General features: G+C 42.6%; 1 protein-coding gene across 1 annotated transcript in view; it reads right to left on the bottom strand.

Moving 5' to 3' along the window:
* Window positions 1-24,815, bottom strand: part of AFF3 (ALF transcription elongation factor 3) — a 604,640-nt gene that overhangs the window by 446,529 nt on the left and 133,296 nt on the right. Inside the window, exons 3-6 of the mRNA XM_060027282.1 lie at window positions 23,133-23,207; window positions 20,746-20,866; window positions 19,420-19,732; window positions 18,905-19,290 (exon numbers count right to left, since the gene is read on the bottom strand). Of these exons, the coding sequence (XP_059883265.1) occupies window positions 18,905-19,290; window positions 19,420-19,732; window positions 20,746-20,866; window positions 23,133-23,207 (895 nt within the window). The remainder of the gene's footprint in view (window positions 1-18,904; window positions 19,291-19,419; window positions 19,733-20,745; window positions 20,867-23,132; window positions 23,208-24,815) is intronic.

Here is a 24,815-nt window from a genome sequence, read left to right as displayed (position 1 = left end):
GTACCCAGCACAACGGAACTCTCCACAAACTGCTGTCTGTTGCAATGAACTGAAATAACTCAGCATTTGGTTTTGCCTTCACGTGCAATGATCCCACAGACAGGGATATCTCAGAGCTAATGTTAGTTTAGGTCCATCCACAGACCCTCCCGTGTTCATGCCACTGTGAGATACAGCCAGGGACCCAGGACAAGGACAAGGTTTCATTTTAATTTATTCTCAATTTTAGCTGGGATAAGCGACATTACTTGGACTTTGGCTTATACCAGACTATGGGCACTTACTTGCTTTAAAGAACTCTTTTGTAGCCGAAATTTAAGAAAACTAGATCTGTATCCTTAATGAAATTATAGATTTCAAATTCTTATTTACTCTTAGAGTGGGAACACTCCCCTGCTAACTGTCTGCTGCTCCAAACGAAGGTTTTATACACATGCTTTTAATCCTGAGCTACCCATAGCTTTTGAAAATGTATTCTCTGGTGTTTAAGAATTTAATGTCTGGCCAGAATTCTGACAAGAGGTAAGATATAAAGTATGTTATTTTCTCAATCTCCAGCCTGGGATAACGCTTGCTTACAAAACACTATGAGTCCTTTGTGGGGAAAAAAAATCACTATGTTTTTAAGCTTCTTTTTTAACTGGACATTAATTTGTGGAGCACCTGCATGGTAAGCACTGTACTCAGTGCCCAGGATACAAAGATGAATAAGACAGGGTGCCAGCCTGACTGGGAGCTCACAGGTTAGTAAAAGAGACAGCTACGTAAATGGACGGGTGGATGGATGGATGGATAAAAACGGAGGGACAAGAAGTGCTGTGAAGTAACAAAGAAAGTAGCTCATTCCATGAGGAGCAGAGGTTTCACAGAGGAGATGGTAAAGAGGTTTAGCGACGGGTGCCCGATGGGGTAAGGGTGAGTGGATGCAGCAGATTTCAGGTAGGGAACAATTCACCGTAAAACACGGAGGCATGAGAGCACGTGGTGTGTTGGGGGACAGAGTCAAGTTCTGAGTGGCTAAAGAAGAGTGGACCTGGCTCAGGGTCCTGAGGTGTGAGCCAGAGGGGCGGGTGAGGTGAGATGGTGAAAGTCCAAGTATCTGGATTTTTATCTTCTAGGTTAGTATTTTCTAGCATGTTTCTCAGAATACGAATTCCATAAGTTGCTCTGCAAGAAACAAAAACAAAACCACCACCAACATAGTGTTGTGGTCACGGGAGCTTAGAAAATGCTGCTTCGAATGGTCTCCTTTCAGAGATTCATAATCCACATTTGGTATAAGAGGCTGAGAAATATGGGAGCAAAAACTAGTGTAACTTGAACATCATTTTCACAGAACTACTGATAACCCTCCCAACGTGGAAGACACCTGTGGGATGCCGAAAGCTGCCCCAGGCCAGTGAGGAACAAAAGGAGCTGCTGGAGCCAGAATGTAACATGATCAGACTCGGGTTTTCCTTTTCATTTCCTCTTCATTAGAAAAAAAAAAAAATTTTTTTTTTAATCAGTACACGTCTGGTAGTGATATGGAGGCTAAACTACACTTGGAAGAGATTAATGGCAAAGAGCCAAGAGGTGATAAAACCCAAGGACGAGGGATCCCACTCAAGAGCCTTTCTTACATAAAATTAATAGGAATTAACTGCGGAGTAGAGGTGACTGACGGAAACAGCAAATGACAATGGCTGCAAAGGTTCTAGCTTAGAGCCCAGAGGAAAGGCCCTCTTTTAACCAAGACACAGAATTTCGGATGAAAAGCCCTCTGCGGAAGGCAGTATGAGCAGTGCTGGTCATTTTAAATCCGGGGTGTCTACAAAACCATCCATAAGGGCACATCAAGAAGCAGTTAGAAATAAGGCTCTTCAGCGTAGAAGGAAGGTCGAGACTAGAGATACATGTTATAATCGTATAGATGATATATGAAGTCATCGGATGGATAAACTCCTCCCCCTACCCTCATGGGAAAACTTGTAGGGCGAAAATAGTACAGAATCCAGAATACCAACACTGCAGTGTATAAAATACAAAATTAATTAATCAGCTTTATGCAACTTTTTTTGATATTTTAATCCTAGGGGGTTTTACTGTCATTTATGGTCATCTTAAAGTTTCATTGCAATGTAAAAGGTTCTATTTCACATCATCCAAATCAGAAATATAGTGCAGAGGCTGACAAGGTTGTATATTATATTTTATTATACCATGTCATTGGTACATCATGAAAAAGGAACCAAAATAGGTTTGGAACAGAATAGGGCCTAATTTAATGCACCTGAAGCCCAGAGCAATTAAGAGAACTGACCAAAGTCTTGCGCCGGTTAGTCTCGTTGGCGACTAACCCAATAATGATTCAAAAAAGGAAAAAGAATGAATCAGGGGCTCAGGTCTGGAAAGGAGATTGATAAGTCCACCTGTGAATTTTAATCAAAACCATGATTTTTTAATCCTATGAAATGAGAAGGTTGAAAATCAGTTCAAAATATGCTGTTCTCTTTCATTTTACTTATTTCTAAAGGCATGTGTGAAAGCAAGTAAAATCAAATAATTCACTTGAATAAGATTATTCACAGATATTAGAAAAGTATTTTGCTGCTTTCACATGTTCTCTTTTTAGTTTTAGTTGCTGATCCTAGAATGTTAACAATATTTACAAGTTTTTTTCTTGATGTAGCTGAATTGTGTTTCATCATAACATCATGGCATTAGCCTGACTTCTTGGGAGGGCGGTGAAAAAGCAGCAATATCCTACATCAACAGGGGTCTTACCATCCCACACAGCCACTCAACAAACAGTTCCCAAGTACCTAACATGAGTGAGGCACAGTCCTTACTCACCGAGGAGACACCAGGGAAAGGAAGAGGGAGCAGCACGATCGTAACTGAGCTCCAGGAAGATCCCAGCAGCCACCACTTAATTGCGTACAATGATTCCACCTGAATGGCATTAAGTTCGTAAGCATTTAAGTACAGAATACTTTAAAAACCTGTGTGAGATATCACAAGATTTACAACTCTCTTCAGAGAGGGGGGGATAAAACCCCTCAAGAGTTATGAAATACTGTTGCACCGCAATGGGAATGCACTTAACACGACTGAGCTGTACACTGAGAGATGGTTAAGATGGTAAATTTTATGCTATGTGTTTTGTTTTTTTTTTTTTTACAATTTTTTGAATTTTTAAAGGAATTATGGAATTAAATTATCTTAAACAACTAAAATTTGTCCATGAAATGCCTGTTCTATAACCCACAGGGAAGAGGGGAGCTTGCCAAGATTTTGAGGTGGGGAAGAAAGAGGTGAAATTGGATCTTTAGGAGATTAATCAGATAATGCTGTTCAGGGCTTATTAAAGAGAGGTTGACCAGTTGAACATTCAAGAGCTGTAAAAGCTAGTATGAAAGTGAAGTAGTTAAATAGGAAGGTAGCACAAAGATTTGGAAGAATATTCGAGTTTTTTGGAAAGATCAACCAACAAGATATGGTATAAATAAAGAAGAACCCTAGATGATTCCAAGACATCAAGTTCCAGTGAGAACACGGTACATGTTGGATGCTGCTTATTTTAACCACCAAGGCCCCAGAGATACCAGCCTGAGATACATGCCAGAAACTCGAACCAGGAACTCAGATGAACCCAACTCACCGCAGCCCTCACGTACTCAGCTGAGCCATCACTTTTTCTCCCGGGGAGGTTACCCTACTCACCTATCCCTACATAGTCTTCCCTTGAAGTTTACTGGGGAGGAGAGGGATTCACAGAGAAAGGAAACAGTCATTTCATTTCCAATTTGATGGAACTGAAGAAATTTCTGGAGGGTGAAAGAGTCTCTTCTAAAACGTCACTGTGCTCTAGGAAACAGACTGAGAAAAATTAATCCCTTTACAGACTTTATGCCTTTAGGCAATCTGACAATTGGTGATCTTCCTTCGGTTTTGGATCTCAGTTCTGCAGGCAACTCAGAAACGCTCTTGCTCTGATCTGTACAAAAGGTCATCTGGTGTTTCCAGATCCATCTCTGTGGTGTTCCATTCACTAGAACAGCAGATTAAATTAATCTTGGCTGTTCAACATTCACAAGGCCTGCAAGGCTCTCCTCTCCATTCCAACGCTTGGGCAGAGGGGAAAAAGCTGAGTCAGAATGTCAGTGTATTTGAGTTCAAACATCTTACCATGGTGTGTGGTACTGAAAAAATAAAACTCAAGTTTTTAATTAAAACCTTCACAACCTTATCACAAAATGTTTCAGCCTTTGCAGATTAAACGGAATTTTCCACTTAATAAAAGCATACTCAATTTCTAGGGGAAGAAACAGTACCTGGAAAAGCAAAATGAATTTTTTTCCCACTGAAATGTACATATTTAGACGATCTTACCTACTTCTATTCTTTAAATTTAAGCTTAAATATTTATTTTCCATTTTAAAAGTAGGCATATTTTAATTTTTAACCTAAGGATATTGTGGTCTACTAAATATTTTATGTTATTTTTTTTTTTACTTCTGCTAGCTACTTAATCTATGAAATACAGCTCAGGAAAAAAATGCAGTCATAAAACCTGTTGGTATAAAGATAAGCAGTTTATTTAATATCTAATTAAATGTGGTCACCAGAGAAATCACAGCTTATGAAACTTTATCAGAAAAAGATTAATCCATTTCAGGCTTAACCCAAATGTCATAAGAGAACTCATGAATTTAGATAGGAATCCACTTATTATTCCAAGAAATTTTCATATTGAATAAGAAGAACCTATATTACTGGCTATATTTATACTTACTTCAATCAAACTTATATACTTTGTAATATCATTGATTTTAGGGGTAATTATCATACATAATAATATAATAGGGAGCCTTTCTCTATTTGTCAAAAATTTCTATAATGTCCCAAAACACTTTATGAATTTATAGATCCCATTCTTTCAGAAATCCAACAAATTACATAGACTGTGTCATTTTAATTCAAAAACAACAATTCAACAAAAACTACTGAACGAACACCTAGTATACGTTGGACTCAGGCACTGGGGAAATCAGAGTGGGGAAATAATTCTTTCCTTTCAAGGGTTCATGGAAACCATGAGAGACAAACCTTTAAACAAGCAACCACCGATATACAGAAATAAGTACTATACGGCAGAGACTGCTTGTTTTTCTCTAAATCTATTCGTGTTTTCTTCCATAATGATAAAAATTTTCTCTGGGCACATGGTGACCCAGCATAAAGACTGGATGCTTTCCTCAGCCTCCTTTGAAACTAAGAGAGCCGGGTGACTAATTCTGGCCAATGGGATATGAAAGAAAGTGGTTTGTGCCCCTTCCAAGTTGAACCGTGAAAGGGCAGGATGTGCTCCCCTTTCCCTTCTCTCTTCCCGGGCTGGAAAGGAACATGGTCCATCTTGGATCACATGGATGAGCCTAACACTCCTACTGGTCATAGAACAACAGGAGAAAAGGAGCCCGAGTCCATAAGGGGATATCATAGAACAGAAGCCCCACACCATCTCAGGTTTAAAATGAAAGAAAAATTAACTTCTGTCTTGTTTTTAAGCCACTGTTTTTGGAATCTGTCACATGAAGCAGCACTGTGCTCTATTAATTTATAATAGAGATGCTTCTTTTCCTGAGGATTGTGTAACTAGAAAATGCCCATTAAAAGGAAGAATGAAAATTTAATAGTCTAAGTGAAGGAGAGTTTGATTTATAACTTTTTCATGAAAAAATAAAACCCTGAATTATAACAATAAATTAACCTTATAATTAATACAACAGAAATGAGAATTAAAATTTTGTAAATTCTTAGAAAAGTAATCATTGGGGTGTGTGTATATATATATATATATATATATATATATATATATATTTTTACAGAAATAAATGATCATGTGATACAACTAAGCAAAAAAACTCAGAGGCAGCAAGAAACAGAAGGTACACCCCAAACTGAATCACTGACATGAAGAAAAGGCTTAGGAAAATAACAGTGAGTGCAGGTGAAAAAATACAGATCAAAGCAATTAGAAAGGAACTAACAGGTCTGAAAAAAAAGACCAATATGACTCAACATAAGGATAATTCAATTCAAAGGCAAATCAAAACCAGTATGTGTGAAAAACATGTGCAAACACTTAATATATTAAAAAAAAAAAATTCCCTGAACTAGAAGAGTGAACTAATCTTGAAAGACTGAAAGAGCACTCCATGTTTCCGGAAGTGCTCGGTACTGAAACGTTCTCATTAAGCTGCAGAATTTTAAAGAAGAAATTATTCAGGTATTTAAGCAGAAAGAATGAAACATCTACAAGAAATAACAGGATGGGCACATCAGAACGTACATCAAAGCTCAAGAGCAGCTCCACGTTCGATGAATCCAAAGAAATATAAAGACAGAGGAAGAAAGAGAAAGAATGTTATCTGGAGTGAAGTTCACCTTATGTCTGTGATTTTTTCTTCTGGATGGTAGGATTTGAGTTGGCTTTTATTTCTTTTTAAGATTTTTTAATTTACTTATTTATTTTATTTTTCGCTGCGTCGAGTCCTAGCCACGGCACACGGGATCATCGCTGAGGCATGCAGGATCTTCGCTGGGGTGCGCGGGCTCTTTGTCATGGTGTGCAAGGGTTCTCTCTAGTTGTGGTGTGGGCTCCAGAGCGCATGGGCTCTGTAGTTTGTGGCACTCGGGCTCTAGTTGAGGCACGCGAGTTCAGTAGTTGTGGAGCAGGGGCTTAGTTGCCCCGCGGCATGCGGGATCTTAGTTCCCTGACCAGGGATCGAACCTGTGGCCCCTGCATTATAAGGTGAATTCTTTACCACTGGACCACCAGTTAAGTCCCCTGATTTGGTTTTTAAATTTCATTGTTCTTCATTATTTAAATTGTTTAAATGAGCATGTAACTTATTAATAAAAACAATAAGTAACGAAACAGAAAAATATCAAGAATAAGATGGAAAGTAAATATGCCAATATGTCAACAATTCTCAATTCCAGGTGGTGACTTTCTAATTTCCAAGTATTACTGTTGTATTTTATAAGAGGAACTGGCCTTGAAAAAAGGAATTTGGCAGGCAGACTAGGAAAGGATAACACTCCAAGCATAAGCAAAGAGAGAAAAATGTGATAGAAAATGACATGCTTATTAGGACACAGCAAGATCACTGGTAAGCAGATGGAGATAAAGGCTGGGTCGGATTATATGCTATGTTTGAACTTTATTCTAGTCTTTATTTCTGTCACTGAGTTACCAAACATCATCCAAACCAATGAAAGTAGGTGTGTCTCTATCAGGTGCAGAAACAAATTCAATGTCTAGAACTCAGGGACAAAATAATTCTGCACTAGATCAAACAGAATCCTATTCTAGATGTTGAGGCGAAGATAAACAGGAAGGAAGCCTGACCTCAAGGTACTTAAGATATTTTTGAGATCAAATGGACACAAAGAAAAGTAAATAATAATATATGGTAACACAACACATGTGGACATGATAGGAATTTAGAAGAAAGGAAGTTCTTTGATGGTTGAAGCAGACTGTCAAAGTGGTAGGACTTGAAGAAAGGCTGGACATGTTGACTTAAAATTTCCAGTTTCATAAGAAATTGTATCATAAGATCCCTACCTATAGCTACATCTCTTTTCTTACTGAAATTATAAAGAAAAGATACACTAATTAATCAGTAATACTGGAATTTGACTATTTGAAAAAATAAGTAAAGTCTTACCTTATAGCAAAATAAATTCCAGATAGGTAACTTTTCATCTAGTTCTTTCATGGTTTCATAGGTTAGATTTAACTCTCCAATATACCTATGGAAATAGCCTTTAAAACATGGGCTGGCCAAAAAGTTCGTTTGGGTTTTTCCAACCCAATACAAAGAAAACCATCACAGGAAGAAAGATACAAAATGTAATTTCACTACTATAAACAATGTTAATCAAAAGACTAAAAATTGCTTACAATATATTTAGGAAAGGTCAACTTTAAAGAACTCTTTCTCAGTAAGAACAAATACTTCAACAGAAAAATGGGTAAAGGACATGAACAGAAAATTTACAAAGATTATATATGATAAGGTTTTGTTCATTTAGAATTATAAATTAGATGTCTAAGAATTTTTTCTTGGGAAATATTATATCAACACAAAATTTATTTATAAGGTCATTCATTGCAGAAAAATTTACAATAGTGGGAAAAAAAACAACTGAAAAACAGCTTAAATGCCCAACAAAAGGATTATGTAAGTAAATTATGGTACCTCCATAGGATAAAAACACTGAAATCTCTCAACTAAATAAGATGCAAAAACCAGCACTGAATGTTGCCAAAGACTGTTCAATGACATGATAAAGTGGTTATGGTATGTTAGAAAAATGAATGGGATAATGACCATATAATAGATTCATTCCAATTCCATAAAGAAGCTGGAAGTACAGGAAAAGACCAGAAGGATCTATACCAAAATGTTAATTATGATCATTTCCAGATTGTAGGATTACAAGTGATTTTCTTTTCTCCTTTATGTTTTCAATTTCATCCAAATTTTTACAGTGAAGACATGCTACTTTCAAAATCTCTGCTGACCTTTGCAGCAAAACTTCTGGGAACAGTTGTCTATATGTAATGTGTCAATTCCTCTGCTTGATTCTCTCTTCAACCCAAACAGGCTTCGGCCCCCAAACATTTCCTCCATGTTACTAAACGCAACATCAGCAAAATTTACACTGGTGATCATTCCCTTCCTGTCTTGACACCCTCTTTCCTTGTGGCTTCTGGACACCGCACTCTAGTTTTCTTCCTACCTAGTGATCCCTTTTTCTCCGTCTCCTTTGCGGGTTCCCTCTACCCATCAACCCCTTGACGTAGGACTGCACCAGGGCTCAGCCCTCTTCTTGAGCCACACTCACGTCCTGGGAGACCCCATCCAGCCTCAAGGTGTTAGGCACCACGTGTATGTGGGAAACTCCCAGATCTCCATCTCTGGCCCAGATATAGATTTCCTTCCCTACCAAACTCCGGAATTGTCACTGCAATGTGTGTGCCCACTTACCACCTCCACTGGATGACTAAGAAACACCCCAAACTCAATAAGCCCAATAAACTTCTGCTCTTCCCCCCAAAACCCTGCTTCCCATATAGCTTTTCCCATTTCAGTTGACAGCAACTTCCTTTCAGTTGCTCAGGGCAAAATCTGACCTCAGTTCCTCTCCATCTGTCATCCGAGCCGTCAGAAAACCTTACCGGCTCTCCTTCAATATAGATCCAGAATCCAATCTTCTCATTAACTTTGCTACCACTTTGGTCCTAACCACTATCAGCTCTCCCCTGGATCAGGGCAGCAATCTGCCGACTGAGCTCCCGCTTCTACCCCTGCCCGGTTACAATCTACTCTTAATATGACAGCCAGACTGATCCTTGTAACACCTAAGTCAGATCACAACACTTGTGCTCAAAACCCGCCAATGGCTCCCCATTCTCACTCACAGTAAAGCCCAAGTCCTTATTGGGCCAAAAACGCTCAGATGGTGGGGCTTCTCCTCCCGTCCCCGTCCTCGCCGCAAACTCCACTTCAGCACACGCCTTGCTGCTATTCCAGGGCGAGGGGCTTGTCCCCACCTGGGCCTTGGCTCAAAACGCCCACCCTACTCTACCTGACACTTTCTCCATCTGTCCTCCTGGCGAACTCCCTCACCTTCCTCTGCTCGAATCTCACTCGCTCAGTGAGGATTACACTAACCACCCTTTCTAACCCTGCAACCCAATCCCTACTCTCTGAGCATGTGCATCCCCGGCCCCCTTTACTCTGCTCTGCTTTTTCCTTTTCCTCTAATACTTATCACCACTTATAAAAGGTTATAAAGAAGAGATTTAGATGGGCTATGATGAAGCAAGGAAGGCTACCCTGAAAACTCACGCTTAAATGGACTTGAATGTCTATTGGGAAAAGGTGGCATGACCCCGCGTGGCGTACTGTCCAGAGGAGCAAAGTGAAGACTTAACCTACAGGAGTTAATAGTAAAACACAACAGAAATAGACAGCGATTTGAAATCCCAGTGGGCACAACTAAAGCTAAGAAGCATGAGGGAATTCCCTGGTGGTCCAGTGGTCAGGACTCTGTGTTTTTGCTGCCGAGGGCGTGGGTTCAATCCCTGGGTCGGGGAACTAAGATCCCACAGGCCACCGTGCAACCAGCATGGAGCGGCAAAACAAACAAACAAACAAAAAAACTAAGAAGCATACGTTACAGAGAGGTGGATTTGCAGGTCAACATAGGAAAGGTGAGAGCAACCAAACATGGGAAGGCCCCCCAGGAGGCTGCGAGCTGCCTCTTGGCTGTGGAGTTTGGACACAGACAGGATGAGCCTGTATAGGGCCGACACAGAGAGGAATCAGACATGCCACAGGGATCTGGGGGAGACCTTCCGTCACCAACGCTCTCTCTGTGAGAGTTTCAAGACACCCGAGAAGCAAAGGGAAGGGGAGCGCAGGGGCTGGTAAATAGCTGAATGTGTACACTTTTCTTTTTTCCACCATTTATCCTTCTGTCACACATTTAAACAGGTCAACCATTTACTGCACTGACCAAGGCCTACGTGGACCTGAATGTTACGTAACCGGCAATATTGCCAAAGGATGTGTCTGGAAGACGACAAATAAACAGAGCTCTGGATAACTATGTGTATTACGTTTGTGTAAACTATGAACAAGTGCCTTACCACGAGTGACTGGAAGAGCGATCGTGACAGAAACAGGATCAGTGAAGCACAGACTGACACGTAGAGGAAAAGGGCCAAGGGACGTTCTGGGAATCAGCGCCCCCTGGAATCAAGGGGGCCTCCAAGAAGCCCACGTATTCTAGGCTCTTTCAAGTCCATGAAAACTTAATGCGTGTGGCAGAAGGTTTGAAGATGCAGGCTCTTCCCTACAGCCCCCATCGCCCTGCTCATTCCCACGTCCTTTCACCACAGCTCACATCATGTGGCCGGAAACCAGAAGCATCACACACACGGCCCGCCACACGTGTTGCCCCCCAGCCAGGGCTTCTGCTCACGGAAACCAAAGAAAGGAGAACAGGGAGAAAGAGGCCCAGCCTGCTTCAGCTTTTGTCTCCGAGGCCAGCATAGAGCCCTGTGGTTTATTTCACTCGGGCTGTGTTTACATACAGCAGTCAGTATGGTTCCCATTTCCCTTCGGAACAGCGGCTATAAATTACTTGTTGGAAGTGTCGGCCTCCTCTCTTCCCATAAAAGGTTGGGCAGAAATGACTGAGGCCCCAGCGAGAGGAGGTCAGGGGTTGGAAGGGAGTGACTTCCTTCACCCACGTCCTTAAATTAATCGACTGATTCAACAAATACCTACCTAAGCACAAACTACGCGCCGGGCACAGTCAGGGATGCTTCCGTAAGCAAAGCAGTCAAAACAAAACAGAAACCCTTGCCCTCACAAGGCGCTCCAATTCGCGTGAACTTCATCCACACCTCACCTCAATTCCCAGGTTCTGAGCTCTCAGACCACCTAGGGCTGAGCATATCAGAAGGGAAATGGGAGGCAGCCAGAGCTACTATAAGTAAGTATAATAATAATTATAGTCGTTACCATTAGTGTGGATGTTCTGAGGGTTGACTACGTGCCCGCCACTGTTCTAAGCACTGTACGTTATTAACTTATCAGATAGTCATAAAAATGCCATCAGTGGGCACCGGCTGCATTGAATTGTGATCCCCCCAAGCTTAAATTCTAAATGGAAATAGGGTCTTTACAAAGGTAACTGAGTTAAAAGGAGGTCCTTAGTGTGGGCTCTAATCCAATATAACTGATGACCTTACCAAAAGGGGAAAATGGGACAGACACAGGTAGAGGTTTCACACCCTGAAAACACAAGGAGGAGATTACCACCTACAAGCCATCGACAAGCCAAGGAAAGAGGCCTGGACTAGATCCTTCCTCGTGACCCTCAAAGGAAACCAAGTCTGCTGACACCTTGATCTGGGGCTTCTAGCCTCCAGAACTGTGAGACAATTCATTCCTGCTGTACGAAGCCAACCAATTTGTAAAAGTGTCTGCTGGTCCTGAAGGTTGACCTTGGGTCAAAATAGATAACTGCCACGTCCAGGGGCGGCCGGCAGGCCGCTGGTCCCCTGGCGCAGCCCCGGATGGAGCGTGTAAAGAGCAGGACACCCCGTTTACTACAGAGGCATCACGAACGCAGCTTCCTCACGTGGGTAAGCGACCCTGCCGCTCAGCCCAATCAAACACGCTATTTAATACTCTGTGCCTTCAAAGAGATCTATTTCAATGAGTCATTCTAAATACTTGCTACCTGAAAATGTTCATGTTTTTTTCTCAGCCCCCATCTTGTGGACTTTCTATCTCATTTAACTGGAAATAAAGCTCAAGTATGATGTGGTCCACGGCAGATAATAATAGCTCAGAAAAGCCGAATACACAGCATGAGAAATTCCATCCCAGACTTGGCAATAAGTAGGAGGGGGCTAACTGTTAAATAAGGGAGAGTCATGTCACTCAGGCCTTGCTGTATTAATCCAGGATAGTCTCAGACTTCAGGACTGCAGTTACTTTTAACAAAACAAACACAAAAGAACTTGCAGAATTTTATTTTTCTTTCTCCTCCCACCTCTCGTCATGGGGCCTCTGTCTCTCCAACTCACACATACACACACACACACACACACACACACACGCAAAACCACTGCTAATAATACCCTTATTTGTATATCTTGTTTGCTTTTATTGTTTCAGGGGCATTTCAAATAAGAATAATGTAGCCAGTATTTTCTGAATGCTTACCATGATATCACTGTGCTAAGCACGTTACATACTTTATCTCATCTACTCCTCCCTCCGGTAACTCTGTCAAGCAGATATTATCATTCTCTCCACTTCACAAGGAAGGAAACGGAGGCGAAGTTCAACCCCTGGCTCCTGGCCACACAGCTAACAAATGACAGAACCAGGATGGGAACCCAGTCTTTGCAGGCGTCCAGAGCCCCGGCCATTCCACGGAGCTCCGCGCCAGCTTGCGTGTGCCTTCTGACCAAGAAAGGATGCAACTCAAAAGAAGAGGCTTTCCTCGCTGGACTGTGCAGTGGCCCTTTCTCTAGGGCGGGGGAGATGCTGGACCACATCATCTTTTCAAGTGGCTCCCAACTCACAAGCCTCCAGCTCTCAATTAGCCCCGGGTCTGGAATCACACCCACGAGGTTGCAGTTTAAGGGAAAACAGCCCTGTCATCCACTTAGATGCTTTCTGGGACAGGAAGCTTCATGAGAACCACGAAAATACAAGGGGAAAATAAAGTGGGGCTTGCCAACCCCCTCCATCTGGGTCCTGCCCACAATGCCTCCACCGCTGGGAGCAGTTTCCCACCTGAAGGCCGGAAGACGCAGCTTTATAATGTGAATCTAAAGGAGCCAGTGGGGAAAGGGGGACGGAAAAAGACACCTGCACCTTCTCACCACAGGACAAATTTTAATATGCTTTCTTCATCATTTTCAATAACAGATCATAGCAACCGAAGTTACTTTTAAGTGATTGAGTGCTTTACCTTTTAGGGCCCCAATGACCAAACGTAAGAGTACTAAAAACTACGGAAACATTTCCACTTGCCATCCTTCACTCTGGCCTACAGCATGACCCATGTATGAGATGGAAAACAAGTGCTTTCATCCCATATCTGAGATCAAAATTGTGAGTCTTCACTTCTAAGTCCAAGCGGTACCAGTTCTCCACATCCTGGCTGAGTGAATGGAGGATGCCCATTTTGTGGAGAGGAAGACTGAGAGAGAGTAACCATCGATGCCATTGCTAAGCCACACTGTGAAGGAGGCCATGGTCATGGTGACGATGAGACCAGAACAGACAGGGACCCTCATTCCATCAGGGAGCAATCAGAGAGCATCCTTGGATTTGAAAACAACAGCTCAAACGTAATTAAGAAATTTAGACTGGCATGAATATGTAATGTACACATTTCTTTGCAGATGCCTTTTTTCTCTGACAGGCTGGTGCCAACTTTCATTTGGAAGAAATCCATTTTCATACAAAGGTAACCGAGAGTGACAGGACATAGGAAACCTACCTCATTTATCTTTTATGAACTTAAAAAAAAAAAATCAGTTAATTGCTTTTCTAGGAAGCTATTTTATGAAATCACAGTGCTTCATCTTTCTGCTCTTTATTCTTGGTATAAATGGTGATTTTAAAATGCCCATCATGAAAATGCTATGATTAATCAATACATCTTAAACAATATAATGACTTCTTTTAACAAACAGATTTTTGATCAACCAAAAACGGTCACTGTGTTCTTGTGGATGAATTATCAACCCCTACGAAAACTCCTAACATACAGTCTATTAATTGATATTCAAATGTAGGTGCCTCTTTCCCCTTCACTGACTAACCTACAGGGAGGCGTGGCAGTCACTGGTTTCCTTCCTTCCCTGGCTTTGCAAATGCTACTTTTCCCAGCTCTTCAAGTGCTCTGCAAGAGCAGTTTTAAGTCACTGCCATTTATTAAATTAATAGCAAACAGGAACTAAAACGTGTATCTTTTAGAATGCCACTGCTGAAGCTGTAATGTGCCAAACGCACGGATTTCATGGCTGACACCCATATTTTATCTCCACGGCACTGCGTTATTAGGCTTTTTTTTAAAGCATTATCCCATTTCTGCCTTGCCTATAGCACCTGGCATATAAATACGCATTTTTTATTTCTAACAAATTCGAGACTCATATAAAGCACACTTTTCCAATCTAAAATTATCATTTTAGATAATTTCTTATCCTATTTCAAATAACAATGTCTTACTAGTCCGTGAGCCAAAGACAGGCACTGTGAAACTAATGACGCATAAGTTTCAGGGGCTCTGGAACCAAGGTTCCTCCAAGGTCCCAAGAGGGACCCTAAAAATGTATTTATATATGTTTTTGTAAATATTTCAAGTTTGGGGACTTCCTTGGTGGCGCAGTGGTTAAGAATCCGCCTGCCAATGCAGGGGACACGGGTTCGAGCCCTAGTCCAAGAAGATCCCACATGCCGTGGAGCAACTAAGCCCGTGCGCCACAACTACTGAGCCTGTGCTCTAGAGCCCGTGAGCCGCAACTACTGAGCCCACGTGCCACAACTACTGAAGCCCAGGCGCCTAGAGCCTGTGCTCTGCAACAAGAGAAGCCACCGCAATGAGAAGCCCGTGCAATGCAACAAAGAGTAGCCCCTGCTCGCCACAACTAGAGAAAGCCTGCGCGCGGCAACGAAGACCCAACGCAGCCAAAAATAAATAAATCTACACATATTAAAAAATATATATTTCAAGTGTAAAATATTTCCATATTCTTTATTTCCTAAACAGGACCCCCAAGACAGTATAAATGTTGGGCCCCACAACCTATAACTGCCCCTCTAGGTTAACAGTGAATTATTTGCTACACGTTAAGGACAAAATATTAATTGTGTGTGTATGAGACAAAAAATAACTCACTTCAACTGGAAATAAGATTCAGTGTGCCCTGCCCTGGAACGTTCTAGAATGCCTGCTTCAGCCATTCCTTAAGGCCCCTGTCTCCTACCTAACAGGAGTCACCCTTCCAAGTGGCCGGCCAGGGAAGGCTCACTTAATGAGGGGTGACATCAGGAATGAAAGACTCAGCTACAAAAACAAAATTATGTTTTTCATTAACACAAAACTGAGCTGGGCAGAGCCAGCCAAGAGGCAGGTGGATCAGTTAAGGAATTCCCTCGAGGGCCTTCACTTCCACATCAAATTGCACTGCATTTCTCTACACTAATTACCTATTATTGAAGATGAAAGAATGATAACAAATGATTCGCCACAGCAGCTGACAGACTGCACGTGTCCGAAAGAATGAAGGATTTACCAAGTGCAAAATCAAATTCTCAATTTAAAAAAATAGCATAGAATCTTTCTCTACTGTAAGGACTATGAAAGGTGAGGGAATTTTCTTAGGCCTAGAAGCCCAATTTTAAATTTTGTCTGGACTGTGAGAGAAATTGCAAATTAAAAGTGAAGTGCTGGAGTCTAATTTATTCAATTCACGTAAATTTCTTGGAGGCAGAGATCACATCTTAAATTTTTTTTTTAATTCCTCACACCACATTACACCTAGCCATTGATTTGATTTTCTTATGAGGAACATCCCTATCCAGTGTCATACAGCTATATTTTCACTTCCCTTGTCTTCATGTTACTTTTACCCAATGCTTCCTTTTAGCCTCCAAATTCTTCACACTGTCTTAAGTCTTGCTTTCCAGCTAACATCCTGAAAAAGCGTAGTCAAGTAATGTAAGTTCCCTTCAGGTCATCTCCTCCGTCAATTTTCCTAAAATACACATTCCCTCTCTCAGTGGAAATCAATGTCAGTACTAATGAAAGGACACTTTCATAGAGGTGGTATCTGTTTTAAAAATATATAGGCATTAAAATTTTTTTAAACGGTTTGCCACACTGTTTTAAACCCTCCAAAAAATAAAAGCAAATATTCCTTCAAATCCAATTAGTTGTTAAAATTCTTCCATTTCTATTATGATTGTGGCTTTATAGAAACGTCCTATAAATACTGAATGATACATCTGCAAAAGGTTATTTCTTAGTCCCTTGGGTACTGTAAAGAAACCAACCAACCAAACAACAAACCCTTTGAGTCTGAAGGCTAGGAAGCCTTACTTTCAAACTTCCAGGTAGCCCCCTGTTGCCCACTGAGAAGGAGTCATATTGTTATTATAATTGTGGACTGTTTGAACACACAAGATTTAAAAGATTCAAATTACCATAGTGTCCATAATATGAAAAGCTTTTGGCTAAAATAATGACTGTATACCCTCCCACACCAAAAAAAAAAAAAAAAAAACCAAAACACCACCACCCCCCCACCGACTATAACTTTGTTCCACAAACAACACTTCTTCTTACTTCTTTTCTATCAATGTATGATTGGCCTCTTTGAAATATACCTCGTATTGATAGAATGTTAGGGGAGTTCAATGTCATGGAGGGAAATGAAACACTTCCTGTATAAAAGCTCTCATTTCTCTCAGCGGGACCCTCTATCTCACAGAAAAAGTTCCCTCTTGCTGTGATTACCCAACACCTGTACAGGGTGTCATTCCCAATCGGGGGTCCTGAAAGGGCATCCTGGACGTGTCCACGTGATCAAGGACATACCCAAAAGCCTGATGAAACTGTAGAGTCATCCACATAAGGCTGCCCTGGTTGTCAAAAACAGGCTTTCCACCAGAGCTTCATCAACTCATCAGGTTCCAAAGTAAATACATTGTTACCTAATAAACTTGGAGTTTCTTTGGTACATGAAAATCATTTTAACAAGGAATCACTGGGGATTAAAATTATAAAGGGAATCCTGGTGGTGAGTCGCCTCTGTTCAAAAATGAGTCATGCTTTATTGGCTGGTACAGGCTCTTTGATGAGGAAAACAAAAATCAAAGCGCTTGACAACTTCAGTTCTGAAAGAGGGTAACTACGTGTGTTTCCCACAAACTTTTAAAAACATAAATGCTTGCAGAACTTACGTTGTGCTTCCATTAATTCCTAATTAACACTTTTTGGGATCCATCCTAAATGAATAATCAAAAGAAGTTACTGGTATACATGTCACTTAATTTCCTCATGAGAGCCTGTGTAAACATCTCAGAGTAATAAATGTGTCTTCTCTAAGGGGAATACATTGACCTCCCGATGGGTGCCGGGCGCTTTCTGAGATGAGAGCTCAGAAATGGGTAAAGCTCAGCCTTGCCGGACAGGCAATGAGAAATGTCAAATCATTTGTTTCGTTTGGTTACTAGATCAAATTAAGATACAAAGAATATTCTGGCCACACTGTTATTCCATCTTTAGAAAAGAATATATCAAAAAAAAAAGAAAGGTGAACAGTTCCTAAGTACAATGTTCTGGAGCTCACATTGTATTTTAGTTGGTATACCATATCACAGCAAAACAAAACAAAACAAAAACGTGCAGTCATATTTTTTCTTCACATGTTCCAGACAACTGTCATCAATTTGGAATAGAGTACGAGATGTGCTTTTCTCAAACAAAACCTCATTTTCCATCCAGATGTACTGTTCAAGTGACCGCAGCCTCTTTGCTACCTCTGTGATTGTGATTTACTTGTTTTGAAGTCTAACAGTCCTTACATCCATCCTATGTATTTTGTAATGCAGTGAAAAAACACTTTAGAATAAACTCAAAATGTAAACCAGAAGATTCTGAACTAAAATATTTCACTCTCTTCATATAACCTAAGATCATTTTTTCTAGGACAAGGAGAATTCTCACTTGATTAGCAACAACCAACCTGGATCTCAAATATTTTAATATGGATGGGACACCTGAAACATTTGAATAATCACCATATTCAATATTGAATCATTTAACAATTACTTTAAAACTCATGAGGAGGTCTACCCTTGTGATGCTTGTCCTGGAACATTTCAAAACTGACAAAAACGTTGAATTTCTGAACTCTTTTACCCAGAAATCAACCTCTTTACATACTAAAAGCTTTGACATGCTTTTTATTCCAGGGTATAAAATCTCTGACAACGCTGGCTCGTGCACACACACACACAAAATTCCCTTGAACTATACGGACGGAGGCATTCCTTCCTGAACTAACACGGACACACCCCAACAGCATTTGCTGGTACTTAAAAATACTCTGATGATAATCAATTTGAGATTTTAAGAAATCATTACGGATGTGTACATCCTTCCACACTGATGGCTACAAATCCCACATGACGTCAGTCACACACTGAAATGAAGACACACGGGAATGGAATTGACACCTAGTCAGCTCGTCCCTTGGAACCACTCGGAAGCGTGTAAGTGGTGCTGAGGAAAGACTCACCTCTCCTTGCTTGGGGATGCTGAACTTGGCGAGCTTGGCCTTGGTTCTGGCGGGCTCCGGCTTGGCGGCTGAGGCTCCCCTGTAGGACGCGCAGTGCACGCTGGTCTCCGTGGACGACTTCAGCTTCGGAGACTCGTTGGGAGCCTGGTCCTGGCCATCCATCGGCCGCACGTAGGCAGTCGGCTTCTGCTGGACGAGGCTAGGCTTTGAAGCCAGGGATGGAGGAAAGTTCTGAACACAGTGGCCACTGCCACTGTGCTTGGCTCCCATAGCAGGTGGCCTGTCCTGGGTCTGAAGACCCACCTCGACGTTGCACACCTGTTTGGTCCGCGGCTGCTGTCTGCCAACACCATCTCCGAGCAAGGTCCTGAGAGAGCCCTGTTGTGCTGATTTGGAAGAAGAAGAAGAAGAGGCAGATGAGGATGAGGGGCTCAAGACACAGGGGTTAAGGTTTTTATTATGGTTCTCTGGGTGAGCAGGTCTGTTCAAATCAAGCGTCCTGTGTCCGTGCTTACTTGCTCTCTGTTGGCCATCGGACGGTGGGTGCCCGGCCTTCTGCCAGCCCACGGTGCCCCTCTTACTCTGCTGCCCAGGGACCACTGCTGGGACGGAGGATGTGGTGCTGCAGACGGATGCAGGCTGGGTCTGGGCTCTCGAATCTGCAACAAAATGCTCGTCAATCTTGTTCACGGGAGCCTGAGGAACCCCAGGTTTGGGAACGCCAACGAGATGACTCTGATTCGATCTATCCGTTAAAAAGTCTTTCATTTCATCGTAATTGCCTAAAGTGTTCTGGAGCCGGTTGGAGAGCTCATCCCCCTTGTTAGTCTGGAAAAAGAAGAACATAACATCCATGCTCCTGTTACAGACAATGGAAACACGGGAAATGATGGAGAGGTGCCTTTACTGCTAGAAGAGGCAGGGTTGCCACATTCAGAATGGGAGCTCAGAGATTCCATCAAAACGGTCAGCGTCTCTGAAGACGTCTGTCAACACTCTGTATCTCACTAGGACTGGACCGCAGCTAATGGCCTCAGAGGGCATGAACGAAGCATCTCTCCTTGGTACCGTGCCACAGCCAAGGAAATCAGGAAAGTTACGATTGCAACTTCACAACCTGGTCTGGATTAAGTCTTTCCAGGACTAGATTTTCTTTTCCTTTTTCTTTTTTCATCCCACTGCAAGCTTTCCTTGAAAATTCAGATTTGGCTCAAATTATTTGGCTTCCGACTTCTAAATATAGAATTATTCTTGTTAGAAACCCAGAGGGACAGGCAAAAGAAATCAGAGAGAAGCTTACAACGAGCGTGGGGTTCAGTCTGCAGGAAGCCCTCAGCCTGAACCATCCCCAGTTCCAAGCAGCCTGAAATAGGAATGAAATCTGGGGAGCTCCTTCATTTTGCAAGCGAAGGTATATTTCCGCCCTTTGATATAAATGAGAAACAATCCAACATTCCCTTTCTTATGAGCCCTATCGAGTACCCTGCTCCTAGCATGACCTGTGGGTGACAAATACGTAACCCAACCTCTCTTTAGTGTTTGTTTCCTAATAGCTAAGAAAACACAACAAATGGCATTGACTTTGCAAACTGATGCAGAGATGAAACCAATTACTGATAAAAGTCATAGCATGCAGATCTCCATCTTAAACGAAAGTTATATTTCATTGAGGGACTAGCCAGTAAAGACATGTGAAAGAGGCACCAAAATTTGTGGGGGAAGACCCCATCCTCAGGGGCTGAGCTGTCTGAAGTTTGGTTGGCCAACTCCTGTAGTCAAGACGGCCGACGGGGTTAGAGGGAGAGATGAGGGGTGGAGATGAACAAGTGAAAACCATCTACCTTGTAGGGTTCACTAAAGAGGGAGTAACTTGAATTAAACGCGCCATCATCCTGCTGAGTTTCCTGATTTCTTCTTTCTCGTTCTTTCCTCCGTAACACGTTTCTATCTGGTTCATAGACACTGCATCAGGGAGAGAGAAGAGAGAACAACCACACACGAAAAAGTTAAAGGTAATGCTCAATACAACATTCACCTGAATGCAGAGGTCTGATTCACGGGCAAATGGCAATGGTAACGGGAACACGGATCAGATGAAAGCCAGTCTAATCAAGCAGTATGACTCGGGTGTCCGAGAATTCCATTCTTTGGGAGGAAAAAAAAAATCCTTAGGACAAGCTGCAACCAGTACTAGACCTCTCTGCCTGATGTGTGAAAGAGGAAATATCTAAGCAACTTTGACAGGAGAAGACTGAAAATAATCTTCAAGCAGAAGGTAATTACAGAGATGTGTAAATAGAAATTATGAGTGTATTTCCTCTTATGACATGGCCCCAGAGTGTTATATGGAAAAGCTCCTACTCTTTTCTTTCTTTCTTTCTTTTTTTTTTTTTGCATGGCTGTGCTTCTGTAGTGATTCTTTCATTAATTAGGTCCCAAAAGAGCTGTTAAAACTCCATGCTGCAGTGGTTTTCACTGTTATGAGCCTTCTTCTGATCTCTGCTAATCAGTCAAGTTGTCAAACTCCTACTGAATCCATCCTTCCTTCTGATATATTTCACACGATCACTCTTCCTCACTATGAAAAATGCGCTAAGAGGAAGGGGTGTAGGTAACGAGAGAGAGGACGGAAATTGAAACATGGTTATGTCATCAAGGAACTCAGCCTTTTTGTGCAAGAAAATTAATACCTATTCTCCCAAGATATAATTACAAAGTGACCAGAAACCAAATAACTAGAAGGACTTAAGGAAAAAACTAAAAGGCTAATTCAACTAATAATAAGGAAGTGACTTAAGTGACTGAAGGAAATAGACTTGTCTTTTCAACTCAGTAGACAGAGAAATCTGGCCCCAGTGTAGACAACGGAACTGACACTACCCCTTGTAAGGAACTGCCATGTCCTCCAAATGAGCAACTGTGTGCATTTCAAGCAGACCCATTTGGTTTAAGCGACCTTGTCATCGCTTTGCTTAGAGTTCAGGCTTGATCTAGTGGACAGAGGCTGAAGCTGGGAGCCAGGACAGCCACGTCCTGACTGTGGTCCTGCCATAACCAGTGATATGATGACGAAAACGCCATGCAATCTCTCTGCAGCCCAATGTCTTCATGGTGTTGTCACAAGGTTTAAATGTGAAGGAAATCTACAAAAGGGCTTTGGCATAGCTTCAGGTGCCCCAAATCCAATGCACTGCTATTAAATGTTGCTGATAAGAAGAAAATCTGCGGGTTCAAAGAAACTTAAAAAAATAGTGAGGTTTGGGGTTTTGTTTTGTTATGTTTCAGCTAAATTGCTATCTTGAGTAAAAGAGCATACTTGTGTCATGTTGCTGTAGAGGACGCAAATCAAATGATCATAAAATAAATATTGCTTATCTTCCTAGCTCTGCCCGTGTGGCCAGGGTATATTTTAAATTCACTGTCTAAGGGGTGATGCTTCTGTCAAGACTTTGAGAGCACCTAAGGCATTTCATTTAAATTTCAGATCAGGGAAGGTTAAAATACCCAGAACATGTAGCCTATTAGCATTTTAATTCAGCCTCAGTACATTACCCAAAGTTACTCGATTTGGAAGTCCAAGCAGTGACCTTCATGGAAAGGGAGGCTGCAGCCCCAGCCTCCCAACGGCGAGGCTCACAGCTCCAACCCCACAGTCACTGGAAAGTCTCCGGGGTGGCCGTGGTGACAGTGACGGGCATAAGGGAGGCACGAGATGGGAATGACACTCCATCACAGAACCAGGCTTCAGATTCACAGGAAGGGGCACGACTGTCCTGCCCTGCTTGCAGGGCAATATGCTTCTGCAATATGAAACCCCAGCTTTCATGAACATTCCATGGATTTCAAATGGAGACTGTTCTGAGGATACACAACTCATGCTGTGGATGGGCATGAAGTGGGCTGCAGCCAGGAGAGGAACTGCAGGTTTTCTAGGAACCGGCTTGATTTCTGGACCCAAAGCAGCATTTGCAACCAGAAACACAAGCTCGCATTGCATGCATCGCACTTCTCCTCCTCTCCGATAGGTACAGCGGTTTGTGAAGCACCTACTGTGTGCAACTCCATGCACAGAGACTCCCCCAGACATGCTTGCTGTCCTCAGCCAGGTCAAGCCAACCAAACACACAAGACTGGTGTGATGCATGAAGTGGCCTGATGTAACATGGAGCAGGTGGTCATTTAGGATGATTTCCAGGCTTCTGAGAAGCCCCCATACCCAACAGAATACCTCCTGCATCTGCTGGCTGACGACTGAAATTCCACAACTAGAGAGTCACTCCTCTGGTTTAAGATGTCTTCACCCCTGTAAGAAATGTAGACACCACAAGAAGGGAAAACACTTTACACCTGATCAGCCCTCAGCACCTTAGTGTGCACGAGTTTGTCAGCTTTTTCCCAAAGGCCAGGGAGAAAGGGCACAAGACATCAGGGTCCAAAGGGCACAGGACGTGTGAAGAGAAGGTCAGGAACAATGCAGAGTGTAGCAATGAAGATACATTTGGAAACCCTACCGATTTTGCAACGTGACTTGGATGTTTAAGACAGAGGCATTAGGATACAAGCCCAAATCAATGAGGCAGGTATCCGACTCACTGCATTTCCAAGGTCAACGATCCCTTCCAAATATGGAGAAGACGGAGGTGAGGGGGAAGCACTCCTTAAGTAAACCTGCCTCATTTCCCAACCCCTTTAAGCTGGAAGATAACCAAAAGCACTCCCAGATGCAAACCACCGCTGAGTAAAGTTCTCTAATGAGGTCCCGCTGGCACGCCCAGCCTATGGCCTCTGATACGAGGAGGACTGAACGCCCGCAGGACCACCTCCACATAAGCTACTAACAGAAGCGCACTGGCCACCTTTCACAGGACCGCCACGATGCCTGTGCCACGCCGTGCCCTCCACACCATCAGCTGAAACCAGAATGACCGAAGATGACAACCCGTCCCCCTTCTCCGGAGGAGGGCAAAGGAAACCCTGCACCAGAGGCAAGACTTCTTGACTGCCTTTCCTCGGGTTTCTCAGCTCTGCCACTTCCACTGAGCACTCAGCGCCTCCTAACAGGAACCCACCCACTCATCCTGAACTAGAACCACAACCCCCTCCTGTCATGTCAGGCCCAGGAAGCTAAAATGTCATCTGCATAAAGCAAATGTCACTGGAAGAGAAAGCCTGGACTTGCCAGCCCTCATCTCTCCCTAAGCGTCTGAACTCGTACCTCTTCTGCCTCATAAAGACAGTACCTTCTCAACAGTGAGTCCACCGTTCCACGGACCGCAAGTGAGGCCTGGGCAGGTTGTCACAATCCTGGAGCACGCCTCTCTCTTGAAGTGTCACCATTAAAACTCAGCCCTCTTCCCTCTTCTGCCATCCCAGCAATATGAGGGCCAGGCCATTTGCTCTACAAGCAAAGGAACCTTCTCCCCTGACGTGCTGCACATGAGGTCAGCTTCCCTGGGGACAGCTGCAGTAGAGAATTCCAATTCCTGGCATGCTAACACATCCATTAAACTCAGTAAGAGCCTCGTGTTGTGAGTTATGTTCCTTTGTTACTCACAGACGGCAAAATCTCTATCGTCTGTGAGGTGCTTCCTTCCTTCTGTGACAATTACAAGAGTCACACTCTTCGAATGGATGTCGCCAAACGTATTTACTTATTTTGCATTAGAGGCAGCCAACTGCTACGAGACTATTTATTATTTATTGCAGATGTAGAACAGTCCCAGAAAATGTGATTCCACATTTCGAAACCGGAGATTCTGCCTTTTTGTAAAGAAACAAATGGACTCTCGCTGGCTGCAGGCGCCATGGCCATTTTCCTCGGGAAAGCTGAGCTGTGAGCAGCTTTTTTTTTTTTTTCTCTCTCAAAGGCGGGACAGCCACTTCCTCCCCCTGTCACAATGACAGTGCGGCC

The sequence above is a fragment of the Delphinus delphis genome, chromosome 12 (genome assembly GCF_949987515.2).
Source record: "Delphinus delphis chromosome 12, mDelDel1.2, whole genome shotgun sequence".
Lineage (NCBI taxonomy): Eukaryota > Metazoa > Chordata > Mammalia > Artiodactyla > Delphinidae > Delphinus > Delphinus delphis.
The sequence above is the reverse complement of the archived record's forward strand: the minus strand, read 5'-3'. Positions and strand labels throughout refer to the sequence as shown.